This window comes from Palaemon carinicauda, chromosome 35 (assembly GCF_036898095.1).
Source record: "Palaemon carinicauda isolate YSFRI2023 chromosome 35, ASM3689809v2, whole genome shotgun sequence".
NCBI classification, from domain to species: domain Eukaryota; kingdom Metazoa; phylum Arthropoda; class Malacostraca; order Decapoda; family Palaemonidae; genus Palaemon; species Palaemon carinicauda.
In genome coordinates this window covers 79181504-79200768 of record NC_090759.1, presented here as the reverse complement: position 1 = coordinate 79200768, position 19265 = coordinate 79181504, and the positions used below count along the sequence as shown (strand labels likewise).

The window sequence follows — 19265 nt, the reverse complement described above, 5'->3', positions numbered from 1 at the left end:
CCTTGCCCAGACATCCAATGTATTTCAGAAATCTTAGCCTCTCACCTCAGGGACATAAGAGCCCAATGAGGAAATAAGTAAATGAATAAATTACAAGAGAAGTAATAAATAATCAAAATAAAATATCTTAAAAACAGTAACACTAAAATAGGACTTTCATATATATATATATATATATATATATATATATATATATATATATATATATATATATATATATATATATATATATATATATATATATATATCATAAAAACTTAAAAAAAAAAAAAAAGAGGAAGAGTAATAAAATAGAATAGTGTGCCCAAATGTACTCTAAAGCAAGAGAAATCTACCCCAAGACAGCAGAAGACCATGATACAGAGGCTATTATTATTATTACTTGCTAAGCTACAACCCTAGGTGGAAAAGAAGGAAAAGCAGGGCTCCAACAGGGAAATATAGCCCAGTGAGAAAGGAAATAAGGAACAGGACTACAAGAGATGGTTAAATATAACATCAAAATAAACCTTCCATATATAAACTATAAGAACTTCAAAATAACAAGAGAAAGGGAAAAAAGATAGAACAGTGTGCCTGAATGTACCCTCAAGCAAGAGAACTCTACCCCAGATAGTGGAACACCATGGTACAGAGGCTATGGTACTACCCAACACTAGAGAATAATGGTTTGATTTTGGAATGTCCTCCTCCTAGAAGAGCTGTTTCCCATAGCTATAGAGTCTCTTCTACCCTTACCAAGGGGAAAGTAGCCACTGAACTACAGTGCAGTAGTTAACCCCTTGAATGAGGAAGAATCGTTTGGTAATCTGTGTGTTTTTAGGTGTATGAGGACAGAGGAAAATGTGGAAAGATTGGACCAGAATATTCGGTGTATGGGTAGACATAGGAAAAAGGAGATGTAACCAAAGAGAGGGGTCCAATGCAGTACTGTCTGGCCAGTCAAAGGACCCAAAATCTCTCTAGTGGTAGTATCTCAACAGTACTGTACAGCAGTAGCTTTAGAGGAGAATAACTTGCACTAGGGCCAGGAGAACCAATCTCAATTTATAACAGGGAGAGAATATCAAGCAGCAGCTCCTCTTCAGCCAAACGAGCTCATGGGCAAAATGAGTTTGGGAGAAATAGTCTATCACTGTGCAACCTCCTACTCCTTGTCAAAGGGAGGGTGGAGGGAGTTGCTCTTAAGAAGGCTTTGCTTGAAAAAACAGGCATGCTGGGCAGTTACCAAGCCAGTTAAGTCAAAGCAAAGCAGTCCATAGTACATCTACCTGTGATGGTGACCGGGTAGGGGTATCGCACCCACTTGTCGTCACCAAAATACCCTACTACGTTTCAACAGCTTTTTCAGGCTAGTGATGAAGATACTCCTATATCAAGGCACTTGAGTTTGTATTCATGATATGAACAAACTCATCTTTCAAAGCTTTCTTTTTATCCATCACAATCATGCTTCCTAGACCACAGTCACAATACAAACCATAAACCGAATCCAAATTCTGTACACAATATCATAAGAAAAATATTCAGAACATAACATGCCACTAGAATGAAAAGTTCAACGAATTTTCTGAATGAAATATGAGAGAAGATCCTTTATACTCACTCCTGATGTACTTGGCTCGAATGGGAATGTCAAGACCAAGCAGCTTTTCAACAGCCAGACTGTATGCCTGCTCATTGCACATCATTGATACGTAGTCCAGACGATCAAAGTATGGCAGGGCCTGCGTGTAAGTCTTGTACTCAATGAGCTTCTCCGTTCCTCGGTGGAGCAGGCCAATGTGAGGATCAGCGCGCATCACGGTCTGCACAAAACACGGCACAAGATGATGGGGTTAAAATAGAACTAATTTGTTATAAGAATATCTATTATAATAATGATGTCCTCTTTTCTTTATGATACTTAATAATATTTGTAAGTTTTAAACAACTGCCAGATATACATAATCAATACCTAAAATTCTAAGAGATGATAACCATCAAGGAATCCACAAATTACTTTATAAAACATGCTTCAATAGAAATGTTATTTTCATTAGTAAAATAAATTTTTGAATATACTTACCCGATAATCATGTAGCTGTCAACTCCGTTGCCCGACAGAAATCTAAGGAGGGATACGCCAGCTATCACAATACTAGAAGGGGGTGTACTAACAGCGCCACCTGTGGCCAGGTACTCAAGTACTTCTTGTTGACACCTCCTCAATTATTCCTCGATCCCACTGGTTCTTTATGGGGAGGAAGGGAGGGTCAATTAAATCATGATTATCGGGTAAGTATATTCAAAAATTTATTTTACTAATGAAAATAACATTTTTCAATATTAAACTTACCCGATAATCATGTAGCTGATTCGCACCCAGGGGGGTGGGTGAAAACCAGTGAACAAGATTAAAGGATAGCCAAGTATCCCCACATTTCATATAACAGTTATCTCTAATAACAAATGAAATAATAAGTACCTGGTAAGGAAGTCGAATTGAACCGTTACTCTGCCTCTTTTTTAAGTTCGTCTTCCTTACTGAGCGCAGCGTTCCTCTTGGAGGCTGAATCAACCCAAGGTGCTAAAGTATATAGGGTTGCAACCCCTACTAAAGGACCTCTACACAACCTTTAACCCAGGCGCTTCTCAAGAATGAATTGACCACCCGCCAAATCAAAAGGATGCGGAAGGCTTCTTAGCCTACCGTAACAACCATAAAAACAACAAAAGAATTCAAGAGAAAAGTTAAAAAGGTTATGGGATTAAGGGAATGTAGTGGCTGAGCCCTCACCTACTACTGCACTCGCTGCTACGAATGGTCCCAGGGTGTAGCAGTTCTCGTAAAGAGACTGGACATCTTTCAGATAAAAAGATGCAAACACTGACTTGCTCCTCCAATAGGTTGCATCCATCACACTCTGCAGAGAACGGTTTTTATTAAAGGCCATCGAAGTAGCTACGGCTCTTACTTCGTGGGTCCTTACCTTCAGCAATGCAAGGTCTTCCTCCTTTAAGTGAGAATGTGCTTCTCTGATCAGAAGCCTTATATAATACGAAAGCCCATTCTTGGACATGGGTCTCGAGGGTTTCTTGATGGCACACCATAAGGCTTCTGACTGTCCTCGGAGAGGTTTAGACCTCTTTAGATAATATTTGAGAGCTCTGACAGGGCAAAGAACTCTCTCAAGTTCGTTACCTACCATGTTGGAAAGGCTAGGTATCTCGAACGATCTAGGCCAAGGACGTGAAGGAAGCTCGTTCTTTGCTAGGAATCCAAGCTGGAAAGAACATGTAGCAGACTCGGTCGTGAAACCAATGTTCTTGCTGAAGGCATGAACCTCACTGACTCTTTTAGCTGTTGCCAGGCAAACGAGAAAAAGAGTCTTGAGGGTAAGGTCCTTGAATGAAGCTGACTGGAGAGGTTCGAACCTAGATGTCATAAGGAACCTTAAGACTACGTCTAAATTCCAGCCTGGAGTGGAAAGACGACGATCTTTAGACGTCTCAAAAGACTTAAGAATGTCTTGAAGGTCCTTGTTGGAAGACAGGTCCAAACCTCTATGGCGGAGAACTGAGGCCAACATACTCCTATATCCCTTAATCGTAGGAGCTGAAAGGGATCTCTCATTTCTAAGATGAAGCAGGAAGTCAGCTATTTGGGTCACAGAGGTATTGGTAGAGGATATTGAATTGGCTCTACACCAGCTTCGGAAGACCTCCCACTTAGACTGGTAGACCCTACGAGTGGAAACCCTCCTTGCTCTGGCAATAGCCCTGGCTGCCTCCTTCGAAAAGCCTCGAGCTCTAGCGAATCTTTCGACAGTCTGAAGGCAGTCAGTTGAAGAGCGTGGAGGTTTGGATGTAACCTGTCTACGTGAGGTTGACGTAGAAGGTCCACTCTTAGAGGTAGAGTCCTGGGGAAGTCTACTAGCCATTGTAGTACCTCTGTGAACCATTCTCTTGCAGGCCAAAGGGGAGCAACCAGCGTCAGCCGTGTCCCTTCGTGCGAGACGAATTTCTGCAGAACCTTGTTGATTATCTTGAACGGAGGGAATGCGTACAGGTCGAGATGGGACCAGTTCAGTAGAAAGGCATCCACATGAACTGCTGCAGGGTCTGGAACAGGAGAACAAAACAGAGGAAGTCTCTTGGTCATGGAGGTGGCAAACAGATCTATGGTAGGTTGACCCCACAAGGTCCAAAGTCTGTTGCACACACTCTTGTGAAGGGTCCATTCCGTGGGAATGACCTGATTCCTTCTGCTCAGACGATCTGCTGACACGTTCATATTGCCCTGGATGAACCTCGTGACTAGAGAGAGGTTTAGACTTCTTGACCAAATGAGGAGGTCCCTTGCGATCTCGTAAAGGCTCCTCGAATGGGTCCCCCCTTGCTTGGAGATGTAAGCCAAGGCTGTGGTGTTGTCCGAGTTCACCTCCACCACTTTGCCTAGCAGGAGGGACTTGAAGTTCAACAGGGCTAGATGAACTGCCAGCAGTTCCTTGCAGTTGATGTGGAGAGATCGTTGTTCCTCGTTCCACATTCCGGAGCATTCCTTTCCGTCCAAGGTTGCACCCCAGCCCGAGTCCGATGCATCTGAGAAGAGATGAAGATTGGGGGTCTGAATGGCCAAGGATAGACCCTCTCTGAGAAGAAGGTTGCGCTTCCACCACAGGAGAGTGGTCTTCATCTCTTGGTTGATAGGGATAGATATTGCTTCTAGGGTAGAACTCTTGTCCCAATGAGCTGCAAGGTGGAATTGAAGAGGGCGGAGGTGGAGTCTGCCCAGCTCGACAAACAGGGCTAGGGACGAGAGAGTCCCTGTGAGACTCATCCACTGTCTCACTGAGCAACTGTTCCTCTTCAGCATGCTCATGATGCACTCTAGGGCTTGGCTTATCCTGGGGGCCGATGGAAAAGCCCGAAAACTCTGACTCTGAATTTCCATTCCCAGATACACGATGGATTGCGAGGGAATGAGTTGAGATTTTTCCAAATTGACTAATAGACCCAGGTCTCTGATAAGGTCTAAAGTCCAATGAAGATTCTCCAGACAACGACGACTCGAGGAGGCTCTCAACAGCCAGTCGTCTAGGTAGAGGGAGGCTCTGATGTTTGACAAGTGAAGGAACTTGGCTACATTCCTCATCAGAAGGGTAAAGACCATAGGAGCTGTGCTTAGGCCAAAACACAGGGCTTGGAATTGGTAGACGACCTTTCCGAAAACGAATCTTAGGAAAGGTTGGGAGTCTGGATGAATCGGAACGTGAAAATAAGCATCTTTCAAGTCCAATGAGACCATCCAGTCCTCCTGTCTGACCGCTGCTAAGACCGACTTGGTCGTCTCCATCGTGAACGTCAGCTTGGTGACATACTCGTTGAGAGCGCTGACGTCCAGGACAGGTCTCCAACCTCCTGTCTTCTTGGCCACAAGAAAGAGGCGGTTGTAGAAGCCCGGGGATTGATGGTCCCGGACTACAACCACAGCCTTCTTCTGCACAAGAAGCGACACCTCCTGGTGCAAAGCTAGCCTCTTGTCCTCCTCTTTGTAGTTGGGAGAGAGGTTGATGGGCGAAGTGGTCAGAGGTGGTTGAAGGAAGAATGGAATCCTGTAACCGAACCTCAGCCAACTGACAGACTGTGCGTCTGCACCTCTCATCTCCCAAGCTCGCCAGAAGGTCTTGAGTCTGGCTCCTACTGTCGTCTGGAGAATCGGAGAGTCAGTGTTTTCCTTTGGATGGCTTGGATCCTTTCCTGGACTTGCCTCTGTAAGAGTCTGGACGGGAGCTTCCTCGGCTGGGGGCTCTACCACGAAAGGGCGGTATGAATCTAGTCGCAGGGGTATCAGTCACTGGGGAGCGGTAAGTCTTAGGGGCTGAGGTGGAAGCCTTAGACTTACGAGCCGAAGAAGCCACAAGATCGTGCGTGTCTTTCTGAATCAAAGCAGCCGACAAATCTTTAATGAGCTCTTCGGGAAAAATAAACTTCGAAAGAGGAGCAAACAGAAGTTGTGAACGTTGGCAAGGGGTAATGCTGGCGGAAAGGAAAGAACACAGCTGTTCCCTTTTCTTCAAAACCCCTGACACGAACAAGGACGCTAGCTCGCCCGATCCGTCTCTGATGGCCTTATCCATACAGGACATTAACAGCATGGCAGAATCTTTGTCCGTATGGGAGGTTTTCTTGCTGAGGGCCCCCAGGCACCAGTCTAGAAAATTAAACATTTCAAACGCTCTAAACACTCCTTTAAGCAAGTGATCCAAGTCCGAAAAGGTCCAACACACTTTTGAGCGTCTCATAGCAGATCTTCGAGGCGAGTCTACCAGACTTGAGAAGTCAGCCTGGGCAGAGGCAGGTATTCCCAAGCCTGGTGTTTCCCCTGTGGCATACCAAACGCTCGCTTTCGAAGTGAGCTTCGTTGGAGGGAACATGAAGGAAGTCTTGCCAAGAAGTTGCTTAGACTGCAGCCATTCCCCTAGGATCCTAAAAGCCCTCTTGGAGGATCTAGCTAGGACAAGCTTGGTATAGGAAGACTGAGCTTGTTGCACTCCCAGCGAAAACTCAGATGGTGGAGAGCGGGGTATAGCTGAGACAAAATGGTCTGGATAAACCTCCCTGAGAAGAGCCAAGACCTTGCGAAAATCAAGAGACTGTGGAGAGGGTCTGGAGTCGTCCACGTCCGAAGAGGGATCAAGGTGTGCTTCCTCATCATCCGAAATCTCAACCCCAGAATGAGGCGACGGGATCGGATACGAATGCTGAACCGCAGAGTCAGAACGAGCAGGAACAACAACAGAGGTGGAAGGAGGAGGTGCAGCAAGTTCCTGTTCCTGTGGTATGAGTGAAGCGTGAATAGATCGAGGCTGTGCAGAACAAGGTAAAGTTCCAGCAAGCAGAGATGTCTGAGTAGCAGGATCAGGGTGCACGGGTAGAGCTCGGTGCAGCAGCTGAGCAGACTGACTCACAGGTGGAAGAGGTTCAACATCGTACGCCTGGCAGATGGAGCTGCGACTGGGTGCAGCGAGTGCAGGCGGGTGCAGCACAGGCTGAACCGGTGCAGGAGGCTGGTGCACCACCGGTGCAGGCGGGTGCAGCAAAGGCTGAACGGGTGCAGGAGGTTGGTGCACCACCGGTGCAGGCGGGTGCAGCACAGGCTGAACGGGTGCAGGAGGTTGGTGCACCACCGGTGCAGGCGGGTGCAGCACAGGCTGAACGGGTGCAGGAGGTTGGTGCACCACCGGTGCAGGAGGGTGCAGCACAGGCTGAACCGGTGCAGGAGATAGGTGCACCACAGGTGCAGGAGGTGCAGCACTCTCAGCACGACACTCACGCATCAGGTCCGAAAGCTGAGCTTGCATGGACTGAAGCATAGACCACTTGGGATCAGCAGAGACAGTAGCAGACTGAGGTAAAGCCATAACAGTGGTTGCACCACCGGTGCAGCTCTGTTGTACCTTACTCCTCTTGGGCGGAGTACAATCGCTAGAAGACTGAGGCGAGTCAGAGCTGAGCCAACGACTGCAACCTGGCTGAGCACTCGCGGGTTGGACTCTGCGTTTAAGAGGTCTAGAGACCTGAGACCAACGATTCTTCCCCGAGAGAAGATCAGCGGACGAGCGGAAGACGGGCTCAATCGTCTGCAAGTGGGAGTGACGGTCTGTGGTAGACACGCCCGCAACCACTGAGGATGATTCTGTGCGCCTAACAAGGCCTGCCGAACCCTTATGCCCTTCGACATTGCTTCTCCCCTGGGCTTGGGAGCTTGCAAGAGGTCCCGGACTGGGAGAACGACTGGCTCGCACAGAAAAATCCCCACGCACCACACTGGCACTAACACTAGTACAAGGCACTGCACCGACACTAGCACTCGTCACAGCACTGGCACTAACTTCACCCACTGCACTCTTGGCCTTCAACTCTTTCACTTCGGCCATCAGAGACTTATGGTCACTTACCACTGACTCTACCTTATCGCCTAAAGCCTGAATAGCACGTAAAACCACTGACATATCAGGCGGAGGGCACACAGTAGGATCGGGGGTAGCCACTACAGGGGTAGGATCAGGAAGAGGATCATGAGATGAGGAAAATAAAGAAGAGTGAGAAGAACTCCTCCTAGCTCTAATTCTCTCTAACTTAGAAGAATACTTTAAAAGTCGGACAAAATCCAATTCCGAAAGACCGGCGCATTCCTCACATCGATTTTCTAACTGACAGGGTCTGTCCCTACAGTCAGAACAAGCGGTGTGAGGATCTACCGAGACCTTCGGAATACGTCTATTGCAAGACCTACAACGTCTATGGGAGGGGGCTTGCGAAATGTCAGACATTTTGTTTTCAAGAGAAGTCAAAGGGAGATTCCAAAAAACAAGCAAAAATTCGTTAACCGTTAAACTGAATTAAATAAAAGCTATCTAGCTAATATCAGAAGGTTTCCAGTAATGCGACAGCCGTAAATCAAAGAGAATACATCACCAAATAAGCGAGAATAAACTCGAAGACCATGAGCGTATCCCAGAACGTCTAGCCGGAGGCACGACAGAGGAATAATTGAGGAGGTGTCAACAAGAAGTACTTGAGTACCTGGCCACAGGTGGCGCTGTTAGTACACCCCCTTCTAGTATTGTGATAGCTGGCGTATCCCTCCTTAGATTTCTGTCGGGCAACGGAGTTGACAGCTACATGATTATCGGGTAAGTTTAATATTGAAAAATATCTTTTCACAAACGTGTAATGATACTAACGAACAACAAACAGTGATGTGGTCACATACTGCAGCTGCTATCTTCCTTTTACGTAAAACTAATTTGGAAACAGATATGGTAATCTCTTACTATTTCTTTCTGATGTACTGACATTAGTCATTAGTCACTGTTAAATAATAAAAAATTCCCCTACAACCTTGCTATCATTACTTGTGCATAATAAAAAGCCACAGATCCTATAAATGTCAATGGCTGAACTCACCTCACCATCCAATTCCAGAACTAGACGTAATACACCGTGAGCAGCTGGATGCTGTGGCCCGAAGTTGAGGCTAACATTACGAACTTTCTTTTCCACAGGAGCCATGTATCCGTTCCAAGAGGGCATGTCCAAGTTTGTGCTCTCAGTTGGCATCAATACAGGTCCATCAAACTGTTTAAACCAATCTGCGTCCAGGTCCCATCTTGCGCCTCCTCTGTTTTGGCTGAAAATAAAATCCGTATTTCTTAAAGAACAAATCCTGTGTAATTGCTTGATTTGGGGGTATAATAAACCCATTTTCAGCACAGTAACGTAAATTCTAATTGTAAAATTCAAGCATTAACAGCGGTCAAGCATTGTAAGGGGATGTAGTGTGATCGCTGCTAACGTGGAAGAGTAACGTGATTAGCTAAGACATCTTCAGCGGGTAGGGTTTATTTCGTCCAGAATCTTTGCGTCGACTGTAGTCAACTCTATGATACGTACGAAGTACCTTAAACAGGACAGTATTAACTTCACTTGTGTGACAACTGGTCCCAATATCGGTAAATTTTGATGCATAGCGTATGTGATCATTTTCTCTCATGTAATAAAATAACCGAATTAATATGAATGAGCTTGTTCACTTTGACATGAGGGCAAACAATCTCTGAGCACAAGAACTGCTTTTAGGTATTCTGTAAAATCAGTTAAAGTATTTCAACTTTTACTTCTAAAATATGATTTATCCTCATGTTGGATAGCTACCTTAATGGATTATATAAGTTTGCTTGAGACCTTTTCGTATCATACAAAAATTTTCACAAATCCACCCTATGAACTGCGTTGTTTGGTTAGATGCATAATGCAGATAGATGGACAAGACAGAAAAAAAACTTTATGGTATAATGGTGAAAACAAGTACAGTACTGTAATCACAAAAACATTCATTGCTAAATCTCTAAGTGTCATTTGATGTATTCTATTTCTGGATATTTCCACTCCCTGCAGTGCCACTTGACATATCTTATTTCTAGATGCTACCAGTTTTATATTTTATCACTTACAAGCAGGAAAATTTTTACTATGTAAAATTATATATTAATGGAAAAGAAAATTTATTTAATTACTGTACACAGTAGAAAAAGTTGTAAAGTCCTTATTCTAATAGGTTTTATACTGAGATGAGTTAAAAAAAAATGAATAAAATGTCTAAAAAAAGAATAAGGCCGAAAATTTCGGCGAGGGGGCAAGATTGAAAGGAATAGACTCCATGTGATACCTATTTGTATACATCCTATGAAAAATTTTCTTGGGATACCATTTAAATGTGATATGCAAATTAACAAATTGTATAACTACAGAATTACAGTACAGTACTTCAATTCCTAATGCTGTTACGAGGAATTAAACATCAGCAACTGCAAGCAGACAATTTGGTACAAAGGATTTACCAAGTGATTTAATACAAAGTTCATTCCAGCTTTATCTCTTATTATTAATGCATTAAATACTTGTTCTATAAATTCTAATTACAGTTTTAAAATTGATTACAAATCCAGTAAACCTAACCTAACCACAATACAGTACCTGACATCCGGCCCCCTTCTGCAAACAATTCGGAATCCTTGTATAACGAAAGATGCCACACCACCTAATCTAAACTTCCACACCTAACCTACAAGCCGTGCTCTTGCCTAGTTACATAATTGGGGGGAGGGGATGTTTACCGTTCCGCTGCTACGGCCCTTAGACTACCGCATTCTTAGTGATAGGTTAAAAATAAACGGTTTTGGAACATGGCCGTCTTCATACATAAATAAGGGAGTTATGGAACATGGACGTCATCATACATCATACATAAATAAGGAAGTTATGGACCATGGCCATCATCATACATAAATAAAGGAGTTATGGAACATGGACGTCATCATACATAAATCAGGGAGTTATGGAATATGGCCGTCATCATACATACATCCCAAAAATTCCATGGTTAAAATGTTATTTTCATTAGTAAAATAAATTTTTGAATATACTTACCCGATAATCATGTAGCTGTCAACTCCGTTGCCCGACAGAATTCTACGGAAGGGATACGCCAGCGATCGCTATACAAGAGGGGGGTGTACTCACAAGCGCCACCTGTGGCCAGGTACTGCAGTACTTCTTGTTGACACCACCTCAATTTTTCCTCGGTCCACTGGTTCTATGGGGAGGAAGGGTGGGTCAATTAAATCATGATTATCGGGTAAGTATATTCAAAAATTTATTTTACTAATGAAAATAACATTTTTCAATATTAATCTTACCCGATAATCATGTAGCTGATTCACACCCAGGGAGGTGGGTGAAAACCAGTGTACATGTATATCAAGAAGCTAAGTATCCCGTATTTCATATTATCAGTTATTCAAAATAACAATGAAATTATAAGTACCTGGTAAGGAAGTCGACTTGAGCCATTACTCTGCCTTAAATAAGTTCGTCTTCCTTACTGAGCGCAGTGTTCCTCTTAGGAGGCTGAACAACTCTAAGGTGCTGAAGTATCAAGGGCTGCAACCCATACTAAAGGACCTCATCACAACCTTTAACCTCGGCGCTTCTCAAGAAAGAATTGACCACCCGCCAAATCAACAAGGATGTGGAAGGCTTCTTAGCCGACCGTACAACCCATAAAAAGTATTCAAGAGAAAGGTTAAAAGGTTATGGGATTATGGGAATGTAGTGGCTGAGCCCCCGCCTACTACTGCATTCGTTGCTACGAATGGTCCCAGGGTGTAGCAGTACTCGTAAAGAGACTGGACATCTTTGAGATAGAATGATGCGAACACTGACTTGCTTCTCCAATAGGTTGCATCCATAACACTCTGCAGAGAACGGTTCTGTTTGAAGGCCACTGAAGTAGCCACAGCTCCCACTTCATGTGTCCTTACCTTCAGCAAAGCAAGGTCTTCTTCCTTCAGATGAGAATGTGCTTCCCTAATCAGAAGCCTGAATAGTAAGAAACCGAGTTCTTAGACCTTGGAAAAGAAGGTTTCTTGATAGCACACCATAAGGCTTCTGATTGTCCTCGTAAAGGTTAAGACCTTTTTAGATAGTACCTAAGAGCTCTAACTGGGCAAAGTACTCTCTCCAGTTCATTCCCCACCAAGTTGGACAGGCTTGGGATCTCGAACGACTTAGGCCAAGGACGTGAAGGAAGCTCGTTTAGCAAAAACCGAGCTGCAAGGAACATGTAGCCGTTTCAGATGTGAAAACAATGATCCTGCTGAAGGCGTGGATCTCACTTACTCTTTAAGCTGTTGTCAAGCACACGAGGAAAAGAGTTTTTAATGTGAGGTCCTAAAAAGAGGCTGATTGGAGAGGTTCAAATCTTGATGACATAAGGAACCTTAGGACCACGTCTAGATTCCAGCCTGGAGTGGACAACCGACGTTCCTTTGAGGTCTCAAAAGACCTAGGGAGGTCCTGTAGATCTTTGTTGGTGGAAAGATCCAAGCCTTTGTGGCGGAAAACCGCTGCCAACATACTTCTGTAACCCTTGATCGTAGGAGCTGAAAGGGATCTTACTTTCCTTAGATGTAACAGGAAGTCAGCAATCTGGGTTACAGTGGTACTGGTTGAGGAAACTGCATTGGTCTTGTACCAGCTACGGAAGACTTCCCCTTGAGACTGATAGATTCTGAGAGTGGATGTTCTCCTTGCTCTGGCAATCGCTCTGGCTGCCTCCTTCGAAAAGCCCCTAGCTCTTGAGAGTCTTTCGAAAGTCTGAAGGCAGTCAGACGAAGAGCGTGGAGGTTTGGGTGTACCTTCTTTACGTGAGGTTGACGTAGAAGGTTCACTCCTAGAGGAAGAGTCCTGGGAATGTCGACCAGCCATTGCATTACCTCTATGAACCATTCTCTCGCGGGCCAGAGCGGAGCCAACCAACGTCAGCCGTGTCCCTTTGCGAGAGGAGAACTTCTGAAGTACCCTGTTGACAATCTTGAACGGCGGGAATGCATACAGGTCGAGATGGGACCAATCCAGCAGAAAAGCATCCACGTGAACTGCTGCTGGGTCTGGAATTGGAGAACAATACAACAGGAGTCTCTAGGTTATCGAGGTAGCGAACAGATCTATGGTTGGCTGACCCCACAGGGCCCAAAGTCTGCTGCAAACATTCTTGTGAAGGGTCCACTCTGTGGGGATGACCTGACCCTTCCGGCTGAGGCGATCTGCCATGACATTCATACCGCCCTGAATGAACCTCGTTACCAGCGTGAGCTTTCGATCTTTTGACCAGATGAGGAGGTCCCTTGCGATCTAGAACAACTTCCACGAAAGAGTCCCTCCCTGCTTGAAGATGTAAGCCAGGGCTGTGGTGTTGTCAGAGTCCACCTCCACCACCTTGTTAAGCTGGAGGGACTTGAAGTTTATCAAGGCCAGAAGAACCGCCAACAACTCCTTGCAATTGATGTGAAGTGTCCTTTGCTCCTGATTCCATGTTCCCGAGCATTCCTGTCCGTCCAAAGTCGCACCCCAGCCCGTGTCTGATGCGTCCGAGAGGAGACGGCGGTCGGGTTTCTGAACAGCCAAAGGTAGACTTCCTTGAGAAGAAAGCTGTTCTTACACCACGCGAGAGAAGACCTCCTCTCTTCGGAAACAGGAACTGAGACCGTCTCTAGCGTCATGTCCTTTATCCAGTGAGCAGCTAGATGATACTGAAGGGGGGGGAGGTGGAGTCTCCCTAACACGATGAACAGGGTCAGCGATGAAAGTGTCCCTGTTAGACTCATCCACTACCTGACTGAGCATCGGTTCCTTCTCAGCATGCTCTGGATGCATTCTAGGGCTTGGAAGATCCTTGGGGCCGACGGAAAAGCCCGAAAAGCTCGACTCTGAAGATCCATACCCAGGTAGACAATGGTCTGGGATGGGACGAGCTGAGACTCCTCAAAATTGACCAGGAGGCCCAGTTCCTTGGTCAGATCCATAGTCCATCTGAGAATCTCCAGACAGCGACGACTTGTGGGAGCTCTTAAAAGCCAGTCGTCTGACGGAGCCGGACACAAGATCATGGTACTGCTGCACAGTCTGTGAACTGTCAACCATGGGGAAGCGAGGAAGTACAGTGACAACCCGAAGCTGTCTAGACTGTCTGGGTCGTACAGACAACTCCTTATCGGGTTGCTGAGGTTGCCGCACTGCGTCACAACAAGTCACTTCTGCTGGTTGTTGAACGTCTTTCCAGTGACACACTGACTCCGTAAACAAAAAAATCCTCTAACAAGGACTAAGCTTGGACTGCATGACTTGCAACACAGCTCAAGGTCTATGGGAGCAGGTGTGGTAACAGACGGGGTTAGCGACTGAAGTGGAACCATTACCTTCCCTGGAAGCATGTTATGCTTAAATAAAAGTCCATAGGAGGCTATGCAGCTAAAGGCTCCCTCCAAATGACAGAGTCCTCAAGGGAATATCAGAAGGAGGGAGAAAAGCACTTTCTCATCTACAGGGACCATATCCGAGAAAAGCTAAGTTCTCTCAGTGAGGGTTTCACTGGTGCAAAAGCAGCAGACTAGAAGGCAACGTTATGAAACTGCTTGACAGTCTAGTGAGTTGGCAACAACCAAAGATGTGTGACTGAGAAGCATGCGGTAAGGTATGCAGAGCATGCTGTATGCAGAGCATGCTGTATGTAGAGCATGCTGTAAGGTAAGCAGAGCATGTTGCATGGCGTGTAACATTTCTCAGAAATTCCATGACCAGTGCTAGATTGAGTAATATCGCATTACTGTCCATTGAAAGTGCACGTGCCGAGGGAATTGATTTAGACTGTTTTGTTGATGAATTTGATAGCCGGCATGATAATCGTAGAATTAAGCTGCACTAAATATACGTACTATAATCTACTTCACCTCAGGAAAGGGAAACTCGCCCTGTTGGCAACACTGCATTACTTCATGCATGCTTGCATGGGGTTTTAATATCGACATAATATTTACATTACATTCATAACTCATGATTCATTTTTGTTTTGAAGATATTTTTGCCATATTTTGCGATTTTGTTAAAAATATATTGCAAGGAATACATATATATTTTTTTATTTAAGTAATACGAATAACCTCCATTATCATAATGTTTGTGTAGGCATACATGTATATGATTACAAATGCAAGTTATGAAAGTAATGAGGTGTTATTATTGTCATTTGTTATTTCAAAGTTGAATGGGAAGAGGCTCAAGTTGAGGAGAAAGTGGCAGATGCATGCGTTGAGGTGGCTGACTCATAGCATGAGGTTCCTGCCTCAAGAGTTGCGCTTGCCTCAAGGGTTGAGGTGGCTGCGCAGAGAGAGGCTCTTGACTCACGAGTTGAGGTTCTTGAGGTGTGAGCTGCGAGAGTTGAGGTAGCGGCTGCGCAGAACGCAGTTCCTGTCTCACGAGTTGAGGTTCCTGAGGAGCTAGCCTCAAGAGTTGAGGCTCTCGCCTTGAGGAAAGTTGAGGTAGCAGCTGCGAGAGCTGAGGTGGCTGCCTCAAGGATGGTAGAGGTTGTCGTACCTCAAAAGGTTGTTGCCTCGAAGATGGTCTAACTGCAAGAAAATCTTGCCTCAAGGCATAAGACTCCTGCTCCCATTGTTGAGGTTGCCTTAAGGAAGGTTGAGGTTGCTGCACAACGCTGGTAACTGGCAACTCTGAACGCGGTAAGGTAGCTTGAGGAACCTCAACTTCGTACGCCTGGCAGACTGGACTGCGGTGAGGCGGAGCGCTCGCAGGAGGAGGTGTAACCTTCTCAGCCTGAAACTCACGCATTAAGACCGTAAGCTGCAACTGCATGGACTGCAGCAAAGTCATCTTGGGATCAACAGACGATAAGGTCTGTTGAGGCAAAGCCTTAACAGAAGATGAGGTCTGTTGAGGCATCGCCTTACCTCTCTTAGGAGGTGTGCAGTCACCTGATGACTGCGGAGAGTCAGAGCTAACCCAATGACTGCATCCGGGTTGTTGAACTCTAGAGGTCTGGACTTTACGTTTAAGAGGTCTTGAGACCTCTCCCCGAAATTTCTTCTGCAGACGAGCAAAATAAGGGCTCAATCGTCTGCGGGTGGGAGTGACGGTCTCTGTAAGACACGCCCGCAACCACCGAGGATACTTCTGTGCGCCGATCAAGGCCTGCCGAACCCTTTTGCCCTTCGACATTGCTTCTCCCCTGGGCTTGGGAGCTTGCAAGAGGTCCCGGACTGGGAGGACGACTGGCACGCACAGAAGTACCCTCACGCACAACACTGACACACTTTGCGCTAATCACTTATCACTTTTGATTTTCTGTTTGCTCTTATTTCACTGAACTCGAAACTTTAAGTGGTTTGTACCTGAAACACGCAATTCTATCCTTCCTTAAAAGTTAGTAATTGCGAAAACAGAATTACAATGTAACAGAAAAAACTAATGAAAGATAAATAATTCAGTGGCTGGAAAGAGACTAAACACTAGATCAAATAAACTACGTTTAAAATCCCTCACCGCATAAAGCTTGAGAACAAGAATAAAACTCTAGAAACGTTTACCTTCTTCCCCTAAAGAGACTAGGGAGAAGAGCAAAAACGATAACAACGTTACTCGCTTGAACGAAACGTTTATCCAGCTCTCTCTCCCTCCGTCTCTATCTCTCTCTCTCTCTTGACTTAGAACCTGAGAGAAGAGCCCAATCATATATATCGTTAAAACATATTATTGTTAAAGGAAAAAAACTGAAATATTTCCTAAATAAAAAGTTCCTTTATTAGAATTAAAACCATTAAGCTAAGAAAGAATGAACAAAACGCTAGAAACGGTTACTCTTACTGCAACGTGACACCGTGAAAATTCTCTCTCTATCGTAACGATAGAGCGCAAGTTGAACGTTCTGAACGTCAACAACTGCAGAGACAAAACAAAACGTTAGTTCAACTTTGAAAACAGTACGAGACTATCAAAGAAATTCTTTCAAAAACATTAAAATAGCATAATATGTTAACAGGTAAAACCGAAATGACGGGCTCAATGTTAATTAACTTCGGTACCAAGAAAAGACCGCCTACTATTAGGAAAGGTCGAATATAAACAAATATAAAAATTAATTTTAATAAGTTTATAATAAAAGGAAGTTAATCGAAGAGGCCTATAAAAGGCGGAGAGATATAAAATAAATCTATAACTTTTGTTAAGCAAAATTAAGAAAGCGAGTCTATACTCTCTTAGACACCAACACTTCCGTCTAAGGGAAGGGTCGGCCATTTAAAAGTGAAAGAGAGTTCATACTCTCTTCGTCACCATAATTAATCAAATTAATTCCAAAAGCTAGCTAAGCTAATGATAAAACTTCCTGAATAGCGAAAGCTAAACTCTAGAGCAAATACATCACCAAATCGTGAGCAAAAAACTCCAGAATCAACAGTGTATCCATGTAGGTCTAGCCGGAGGCACGACAGAGGAAAAATTGAGGTGGTGTCAACAAGAAGTACTGCAGTACCTGGCCACAGGTGGCGCTTGTGAGTACACCCCCCTCTTGTATAGCGATCGCTGGCGTATCCCTTCCGTAGAATTCTGTCGGGCAACGGAGTTGACAGCTACATGATTATCGGGTAAGATTAATATTGAAAAACTGTATTCCGTAATGGACAAAATAAATGTCTGGTTTCAGATACAGGGATTATCTTGTATCTCAGAGCTGGCAAGTGGAGAGGAACCTAGGGTGTACAGGGGAAAGCCCCAATTAAGTAAAGATGGACACCAAATTAGGTTTTTCTCAGGTAGGTTGTGTTGCTTTGGAATAGACAACCGATATCGGGCAAAATGTGTAGAAGACCCTAAATAAATAACAAAATAATTTTCCATGGCAAAATAGCGTAAAAATCAAACTACCGACAAACTTCCATAATAAAACTACAAAAAGTTTAATGACTACTCTCGCGTACAAGAAATAACGGCAATTGCTATAAATGTAGAGCCCGTTACAAGGCAAATTTTATGCCCTATGGGCCACTTTATCTTTACCCGAGCACCATTTAAGATATTATGATTTTCAACAAGAAAAAGGATATCCTAAGATGAGCTAGATCACAGAGGCCTAGTTCAGGTTAGGAGGACACGGGAGGTTTCGAAATTTACTAGTGACGGAGCACGGGTAAATATTAACTCCAGGGGTCTATGGTGGTATTAAACTGAGTTTGTACAGTGTTCTCAACTTAGCTACAGTCGATAATTTCCTAAAATCTATTATTCATGAACATGATGCCATACATAGCTTGAGTGTAAGGAATTATGACATATTAGGATTTTTTGTACAATGGTTAGGCAAATAGCTACGCACATCGTTTAACAGTTAAACTACGGTACAGGCAATGGAGATTCAATGCCAAGCCTGACAAAATGTTTCCTTTATTATTAATTATATAATCCACAATACTCATAATCATTCATATAAAAACATGACATATATAAGAGCGAATTGGATCATCAGCTGATCGGCCACAGCCGGGTGGAAGATGTAAACACTCTCCTGTTCTATTATAAGAAATAATTTTAATAATATAACTATTTCAACTTACTTGGCAAAATACAAGGATCCGGAATTCTTCAACAGGCTCTTCGCTCCACTCACGACATTGGAGGAAACGACCTTTTTCCCGATAGTGCCTAAATCGCAGCCATCTTTCTTGTTTTGGAGAGCTGCAGATGATGTAAATCCACAGAGGTCTGAATCTACATAGATGCCTAGATGGCGTTTTCTTCTACTCGATACGTAACTCGGCCGCCATCTTTGATTTCTGTTGAATTACGAAATAAATATATTTTTCAACAGTTTTTGAACAGATAAAAGGGTCTGTACATATGTTGGTATACTATTTGACTTGGGGTTTTGAGTAGATGGGTATATTTATCGATTATTTGAATCTTCTCCTTCATTTATGTAAGTCTATCTAAATTCATATCAGGGTATATACATTTTCAAAATGACACACACAAACATCATATATATATATATATATATATATATATATATATATATATATATATATATATATATATATATATATATATATGAATATATATATATGAATATATATATATATATATATATATATATATATATATATATATATATATATATATATATATATACATATATATATATACTGTATATATACATATATATATACATATATATATATATATATATATATATATATATATATATATATATATATATATAAACTATTTACAACTCAAAGAGCTATGGAAAGAATATTGATGGGACTAACACTGAGGAGAGAGAGAGAGAGAGAGAGAGAGAGAGAGAGAGA

The 19265-nt window shown here is 43.7% G+C and overlaps 1 protein-coding gene across 1 annotated transcript in view; it reads right to left on the bottom strand.

Annotated features, from left to right (window-relative positions):
- The window catches only part of ND-49 (NADH dehydrogenase (ubiquinone) 49 kDa subunit), an 81354-nt gene extending 62687 nt beyond the window's left edge, over positions 1 to 18667 (bottom strand). Inside the window, exons 1-3 of the mRNA XM_068359368.1 lie at positions 18510 to 18667; positions 8956 to 9178; positions 1607 to 1808 (exon numbers count right to left, since the gene is read on the bottom strand). Of these exons, the coding sequence (XP_068215469.1) occupies positions 1607 to 1808; positions 8956 to 9108 (355 nt within the window). The 5' untranslated portion in view covers positions 9109 to 9178; positions 18510 to 18667. The remainder of the gene's footprint in view (positions 1 to 1606; positions 1809 to 8955; positions 9179 to 18509) is intronic.
- Between the last annotated feature and the right edge of the window lie 598 nt (positions 18668 to 19265).